The sequence below is a fragment of the Aythya fuligula genome, chromosome 23, assembly GCF_009819795.1.
Source record: "Aythya fuligula isolate bAytFul2 chromosome 23, bAytFul2.pri, whole genome shotgun sequence".
In the NCBI taxonomy this organism is placed as follows: Eukaryota; Metazoa; Chordata; class Aves; order Anseriformes; family Anatidae; genus Aythya; species Aythya fuligula.
This window is the reverse complement of record NC_045581.1, coordinates 4,254,526-4,262,663: the sequence shown is the minus strand read 5'-3', so window position 1 is coordinate 4,262,663 and position 8,138 is coordinate 4,254,526. Positions and strand designations below refer to the sequence as shown.

The window sequence follows — 8,138 nt, the reverse complement described above, 5'->3', positions numbered from 1 at the left end:
TAATAATAAAAAATAAACAGCAGTCTGCTGAATATTGCCTGCCTTAGAGAAAAATGCAGTTTCCTAAAATCGCGGATATCCAGCATAGGGCAGAGCAGCTCCTGCTGCTCCTCTGCAGTTCCTGCAGCTCCTGCTGCTCCACTGCCTCACCTCCACAGACCCCAGCCCTTGCTTCCTGGCCAGGAGCGGGACAGGGGAGCTCAGGACACTGCTGCTCATGCTGCAGGGGATGGCTTCAGCCCAGTGCCGAGCAAGCGAGGCCAAAGCAGAGCCCCGTGCATGTGCAGAGCTCCCCACGGGGTTGCAGGCAGCAGCGCCCAGCACTCCCGGTCCTGGGTCATGGGACAGGGACGCACAGAACTCCCCTGCCCTTTCCTTGTCCTGTTTGGAATATTTTGCGCATCCTACTTGGAATATTCTTCTGTTTTGTTTGTGCATGGCTAAGCAGCTCTTTATACGTCTGCTTTTCCTTCACGTACCAACATCACAGTCCTACCTTCATGCGCTTGGCTCCTGGTCCAACCGTACAAGCTCCTACCTTCACTTCAGCGAGAAAAAACAGAAGAAAAAAAAAAAACAAAAGAAGGAAATATATATAAAAAAGCAACTCTCCCTCCAGTAATTGCTATTTAATCCTTGACCAAGAAAACTAACAAGTTCTCCTAAGTGAGGCGAACCTTTGGGGCATTTGCTTCGCAGAGCAGCTGAGCACCGCAGCGCTGCACAAATCAGATATATAAAGTGTATTTTATTTTTGCTGCTCAACAGCATGAGAGAGCTAACGCAGCGGGGCCGCCGGCGCCTTATCCAATCTGACAAAGCGCACAACCCAAGGGTGCTCGTCCTCCCCGGCACTCACAGCGCATCTCATCCGTTACAGGAACGCGATGTGAAAACTGACCCTTCCCTCCCAAGTATGAGCGTGAATCCTCTTTGCCAGGCAGGTCGGTTCAGAGAGAGGCTACTGAAATCACTCCTAGCCTAGAAAAGCCGTGCACTTACTCATTCAATGCAAACAAGAGTTTGTTTCCTTGAAAAAGAATAAATATATAGAGCCTTTTGTTTGGTGGGTCTTCCTTACAGCCCGGCTGTCAGCGAGATTCTTAAGGAAAGGCTGCAGAGTTGCAGCGTTACCAAACATCGAGCACAATGGGCTGTGTGTGAAGCACACAAAAGAACAGCTAAGGGAAGATTTCACTGTTGATAATAAATTTAAATACTTTCTCGCCACATCAACTTGAACCCTTGTTTCCATGCATTTATCATCACGCTCCTGTACTTTTTTTTTTTTTTTTTTTTTTTTTTAAGTAGAGTGTTTATACTAAGCTACCGCATACACTCAGCAATTTTGAAATTAGAAAATATTCAGTAAACACAGAAAAACTTTTAGAACCCAGGACTTACTTTAACAGCCCTACAGTTCCGTGCTTTTATAGGAAAAAAGTCACATCAGCAAGAAAAGGAATCGAAGCCTGAAACAAACCTGACAAAACACACAGTGCCCATCGAATCCTTCACGTGTGATTTCTGGCTACGCTCTGCGTGCCAAGGGAAGTTGTTAACGCGCTGACCTGCAGCACCGGCCAGCTGATTTGTTCAAAGTGAGCCACAGCTCTCCGTACTTGCAAGCAAACAGGGGTTAACGAAATAACTGCTCAGAGCGACTTTATTTTAAAATCTCAAAAACAGTTTAGCAGAATTCTGAACGAGCAACACTTTGTATTTTTGAATGGTCCAATACGGAATACCTACAGTGAGAGATGTTGAGAACGCAATAATTCATTACATGATCCACTGCAAATGCGTTGCTGCTTAGGGAAATTTACACACAGATACACCCCAAAGGCACAGAATGCAACAAAACCAAGCTGTAGCAAACACAAGAATTTTCATGTGGAGATTTGAAAGCGTAAATTACATTTGATATGTAAAAAATACATTTATATCTGAATTTATACGCAGGGTTATCAGTAGGAGATCCCTTTTCAGCCTGCTCTTTCACAGCACGTACTTTGTACCAAGGGTTGAGCAGGGAAACTAGCGAGTGCCAGACGTTCAAGACCATACGTTAAGTTCTCTGCTAAATAAAAAGAAAGCATTTGGTGCTTTACCACCGGATTTCTAAGTATTTCCCCAGTGCAAGAGCTCTGCATAGGCACGTTTCAAAAGTTCTCCCGACACACACAAAACACCGCCGGAATCAAAGGACCCGCAAAGGCAAACTCAATCCTCACGTGCGACTTTTCTTGGCGTCTGCTGCAAGAGAAGAGGTTAAGGAGAGCTGCGAGCTGATCCTTCCACAAACAGAAGAGCACGGCAGCGACATTTTCAGCCTCTCCCGGCGTAACCACAAACCAGCGGGGCACGGAGCCACGGAGGGGGAAAGCGGTGGCATCGGAAAACCCTGGAGCGCGCTTGGGGCGAGGAGAGGGAGTCTTCTTTGCTACCCCGCGGGGCGTTATTTCGTTATTTCGGTGAGCAGCGGGGAGAAGTCACGCTTCCTGGACGGCAAAAAGTTGCGGTCGGGGCAGCGAAAGGCTCCGCACCCCCAGCACCGCGGCCGGCCGCTCGCACAAGCGCCCCGACGGAGCCCCCGGGGAGCTGGGGGGGGACAACGGGGGCAGCCTCAGGACAACAGCGACCCCTCGGGGGTCACCTCGGGAGCCCGGTCCCGTCCCCGCAGCCCGCAAAGACGACACGAGACCGGTTCCTGGGTAAATGGTTTATGTAAGTAATAAAATATTTACTATAACATAAATAGAAACGCACCCTCGCAGTCTACAGTGGTTTTTGCAATAAAGATACAAACAAAAAACCGAAACCAAAGGGGAAAGGGGGTGGGGGGGGGAGACTGGGGTGGGGGACGAACCGAACCTACCAACGGGAGGGGCAGAGCTCCGCGCACGGTTAGAAAATAAATAGAAACGGGCCGGGAGCGCGGCGCGGTGCCCTCGGGGCGAGCCCGGCGGCCGCAGCGGGGGCTCCGGCGGCCCCGCGGGGGAGGGAATAAATTAGAGATCGCAAACCTTTGGCTACTTCTGCTGCGGCCGGCGCCCCCAATAAATAGCGCTGCGGGCGGGCGGCCGGGCCGGGCCAGTCCGAGGAATAAATTATAGGGGCGGCCGCTCCCGCTCCGCCGCCGCCGTCGGGGCTCGGCGGCGGGGCCGGGGCAGTCAGGGCACGGCGGCGGGGAGCCCGTGGTGCAGCGGCGAGGTGTCCGCCTGTGCGTAAACGTCCTCCATCGGGGGGTGCGGGCCCCCGGCCGGCGTCATGCGCTTCTCCTTCTGCCGCCGGTTGCAGAACCAGACCCGCACCACCTCCTTCTCCAGCTGCAGGGAGTCCGCCAGGGAGGTGATCTCGTGCGCCGAGGGCTTGGGGCACTTGAGGAAGTGGTTCTCCAGGGCGCCCTTGACGCCCACCTCGATGGAGGTGCGCTTCTTGCGCTTCCTGCCCTGCGCCGCGATCTTGTCCAGGTTGGTGGGGCTGCCCGTGCTGGAGTCCGTCTCCTCCAGCCACTTGTTGAGCAGCGGCTTCAGCTTGCACATGTTCTTGAAGCTCAGCTGCAGCGCCTCGAAGCGGCAGATGGTGGTCTGCGAGAAGACGTTCCCGTACAGGGTGCCCAGCGCCAGCCCCACGTCGGCCTGCGTGAAGCCCAGCTTGATCCGCCGCTGCTTGAACTGCTTGGCGAACTGCTCCAGGTCGTCGGAGCTGGGCGCGTCCTCGTCCGACGGCTCGGGCGGCCCCAGCGGCGGCGGCGAGGCCGCCAGCTCGTGGCCCCCGGCCTCCTCGGCTCCCAGCGGGTCCCGCAGCCCGTGGTGCAGCGCGGGGCCGGGCGGGCCCAGCATGCCGTTGAGCCCCCCGTAGGGCTGCGCGTACAGCAGCGGCTGCCCCGACGGCGGCGACATGGGCGGCAGGTGGTGCGCTCCGCCCTGCGCCCAGCCGCCCGCCGCGCCGCCCGCCGCCGCCTGGTGCACGAGGTGCGGCCGGTGATGGAAAGCGGCCGGCGGAGGAGGAGGAGGAGGAGGGGGGGGCAGCTCATCGCGGGGCCCCCCCGGGCCGCCCTTGCCGTGCTCGGCCGCCGCCAGGTGCGCCCCACCGGGGGGTCCCCCGCCGCCTCCTCCACCTCCTCCACCACCACCACCACCTCCTCCTCCGCTGCCCCAATCCGTGCCGGCGCTGGGCAGCCACTGGTGGTGCGGCAGCGCGGCGGGGGCCAGCCCCTGCAGGTAGTCGTGGTGCATCATCTTCTGCACGTCGCGGTACGTGGCGGCCTGCGGCAGCCGCTCCCCGTCGGGGTGCAGCAGCGCGGCGCCGCGCGGCAGGTACTGGGCGGCGGCGGCCATGGCCGTGTGCGCCGCGCCGCCCCGCGCCCCGCTTTAGAGCCCCGCGCCGCGCCGCCGCGCCGCCGCGCGCCGGCCACGCCCCCCGCGCCCCATTGGCCCGCCGCCGGCGCGCGCCGCTCGCCTATAGGCGGGGAGGCGGCAGGGGGGCGCGCCCCCCGCGGGCCCGGCTGCTATTGGTGGCAGGGAGGGGAGGCGGCGGGTGGGATTGGTGAAGGGGGCGTGGTCTGCATGGGGGGGGGAGAGGGAGGAGGGCGGGGATTGGAGGAGGGGCGTTCATTCATGCCGGGCGGCTCGCGGCCACGTGGGGTGGTGGGGGGCGAAGGGCGCGGGGCTGGGGAGGGGCAGGGGGGGGCGGGACGGGGATGGGGTGGGGTGGGATGGGATGGGATGGGATGGGACGAGACGGTACTGGACGGGATGGGGCAGGGTGTGCTTTGTGGGACGGTGCTGGACGGGGTGGTGCTGGGCAGGGTGGTGCGGGGAGGTGCGGGACGTGGTGCTTTGCGGGACGGGGCGGTGCAGCACTTATCGAACAGCACGGCGTGGTGTGGTCAAGTACGGTGAGATACGGTACGGTACAGCATGGTGCTGTATGGTACGGTGCTGTATGGTGCAGTGTGGTACAGCACGGCATGGTGCAATATAGCATGGTACAGCGCAGCATGGTGCAATATAGCACGGTGCACCACAGCACGGTGCAATATAGCACCGTACGGCATGGTCCAGAACGGTACAGCAGAGTACAGGTCAGTAGCGCACAACATGCTGCAGTACAGCACAGTGCAGCACTGCGTGGTGCTGTGGTATGCCTGGTATGGTGCCATCCTGTACGGTGCTGTATGGCACTGGTGCAGCATGTTATGGTACAGCACAGCCTGGTACAGTACAGCACGGTATGGTACAGTACAGCTTGGGGCCACACAGCACCCATGGTCTGACACAGCCCAGCCCAGCACGCTGCAGAGCCCGCCTGATGCCCCAGCTCACATCCATGTCTGTCACCTGCAGTGTCCCCGCTCCCCCCAGCCCCTTTTCCAGCCCCCAAGCTGGGAAGAGAGCCTCATTCTGGAGGCACAGTCACTGCCCTCTGCCTTGAAGCCTCCTCATCCCAGTGCACAAAGCGTCATTTGGCCCAGCACTGGCAGGTATCTGTGGCTGGGAGAACATCCCCAGCGCGGCTGCCTGCTGGTTAACGCCTGGATCGTGGTGCTGAGGGCAGTGCCCAGGCCCCAGGCAGGTGGGGGGGCTCCTTCTGAAGCGCCTTCCCCATCCCATAAAGCTCCAAGGGCCAAAGGGAGAGGATCTGAGACCGTTTGGGTGTCATGGGAAACGTGGGGCTTGGGGAGGAGAAAGGAGCAGCCTCAGAGGCAAGTCCCTGAGCCGGTTTGCGGGTTGGCACGGGATAAAGGGTGGAGGAGTTTGTGGGAAAAGACAAGGACAACAAGCAACGGACGTGTCTGGTGGTGCTGGGAGAGGGGCAAGGGACACCTTAATTAACCCAGCTCCAGACTTCGTTTGGGGCTCGAGGCCTGAAGTGAATCAGGATGGGCACCGGGAACATTAATCACTTCTGAAAATTAATCTCTTCGCCTCCGTGCTCCCATTTGTAACATGGGAGCAGAGCCGGTGACCTTTGCCAAGGGCTTGGGCGAGCAACGAACCTCCGGATCAATACGAGTACGAGCGCCACATGTCAATGGCCACGCGCTGACGGCCGGCTCCCTGCCGGGGGGACACCTGGGCATGGTGGTCCCCGGGGCTGCCAGACCTGGCAGGCTCCGTTTCGCGCCATCCTTGCCAAATTGGACAAGTTTGGGTTTGAACGTGGGCATTTTTTGGCTGTGATGTGCAATCGGTTCCTTTTGCTGAGCCCGGTACCTCCCTTCAGGTGTACAGCCCTGGGAAGAGGCAGGACCTTGCAGGACAGATGGCTTCCATAGATCACAGAGCACATTTCACTAGGAAAATAATGCTTTTTTTTTTTTTTTTTTCATCTTTTCCCAAGGAATCCTTTGCAAACGCTGCCTACGTCTGTAATGAATATAACCCTTTCTGATGATTCAGTGACGTGCTGTAAAATATCATACTTGGATAAGCATTTTCTGTGTGTTTTTTTCTGACCCAGACTCATATTCATGTCAGCTCTGCATGATGCAGTGCCGTAATATTCAAATTTTTGGTAGCCAATTGCTCTTGATATTTATATCCATTTTTAAGGGAATCACAATGAATAAATGTGCCCAGCTCTAACTTTATGCAAAATAAGCTGTGTGTAAATCAGTAAATCATTAGTAGGAATTAATCACTTCCAAAGGCTGAGGACTGGATCTCCTTTCAAACTCCTGTTTACGTGTTTCAGAACTCACCAGAGGAGAAAATACAACATGTGATAACTTGGGTCCCCATCGCAGCCCATTCAGGCAGTAACACAGGTTTGTGCCCGATCAAATGATCTTTTCAAACCAAGGTGTCGGGCACAGACTGTGCTCTGGGCTTGTTTTGCTAAATAAAAGTTGAATTCAGAGGCTGGAAACAGCAAAGAACAGAGGATGAGAAAATCCCATTTAACGCTTCCCTCTGTAACTCCACCTCCAGAACTGAGAGCCAGGTGGCAAAGTCTCTCTTTCGTAAAACAACGGGAAGGAGGCGAAGGCACAGGAGAGACGTGACCCTAAGTCGAGCAGCAAGGGAGGGGGTGAGAGGTGGCCTCATAAACACCAACTTCCAGGGCTGGATGTGCCTCTCGGTGTGCCACGTGGCCCCTTCCCCACGCTGCTATGGAGGCAATGCTGCCTGAGAGGCTCCGTCGGTATTTGAGGAGGTTGAAAGAGCCTGTGCTTTTTCATTATTACATTTTTTTTACAGAGCTTTTCCACAGCTGTATCATCCAGCAAATCCCTGCAGGAGGGCGTCCAAGTTTTCTAGCAAAAGGCAGCTCCTTCATTATGCCTTACCAGGAATATTGGCATGCAGTCCCTTCCCTGTTCAAGGAATAAACAACCCCATGGGCGATGTTCGATATTATTCATTCTCTGTGTGACTGTGACAGCATCAGAAGGCGCCTACCTAATGCAGCTGGAGCTGCGCCGGGGGAGGACGGATCGGGGCGAGCTGGGTGTATGGGGAAGGGGGGCTGGGGGTGCTGGTAGCAGCACCCCAACCCCATCCGGATCCAGGTGATGGAGGTGCTCGGGCTCGCTGCTGCTCGAGGATGCTCTGTGATGAAGGACTGTGTTGCACCAGGACACTGCTGGGAGCCTGTCCCCAGGGAGCCGGAGGAATTCTCCCCATGGGATTTGTGCAGGAGGTGCTGGTTCCCCCTCCGCTCTCCTCCCGGTTTAGGTTCAGCTCCCATGCGGTGCCAACGGGATCTGTGAGGTTTGGTGGTGCAGGGCCAGTGAGTGATAACTTATTAAGTGGTAACTTAGAAATTAGTGGCTGAGATGACAGTGATTTTAATTACAAAACTAGTGAGGAAGGGAAACAGGGACTCCTGGAGAATGGTTGATGCAGACGTGCAAGGTCTGCTCACCATGGTTAGCATGAGGTGTATATGGTCCTGTAACCATCTGAAAACTGTCCGCAAAGAATTGTTCTCACAAAGCCAAGATGAATGCAAAAGATGCTGTTGTGATCTTTTATTGAATCAATGAAACTTAGATTAAGCAGTCACTAAATTCCTATTTACACAACAGACCTTAATGGCTCCAAAGGAAGCACTCAAATGTATTCGACAAATAATCCCTATTTATGAAAGCCCCGTAATATGCATTTACATAATCCCCACTTTAAAAA

The 8,138-nt window shown here is 56.1% G+C and overlaps 1 protein-coding gene across 1 annotated transcript; it reads right to left on the bottom strand.

Moving 5' to 3' along the window:
* Positions 1-1,639: 1,639 nt before the first annotated feature.
* POU3F1 (POU class 3 homeobox 1) lies at positions 1,640-4,343 on the bottom strand. The gene has a single exon (XM_032202434.1). The coding sequence runs from the start codon at positions 4,341-4,343 to the stop codon at positions 3,174-3,176; it is 1,170 nt and encodes a 389-aa protein (XP_032058325.1). The 3' UTR covers positions 1,640-3,173.
* Between the last annotated feature and the right edge of the window lie 3,795 nt (positions 4,344-8,138).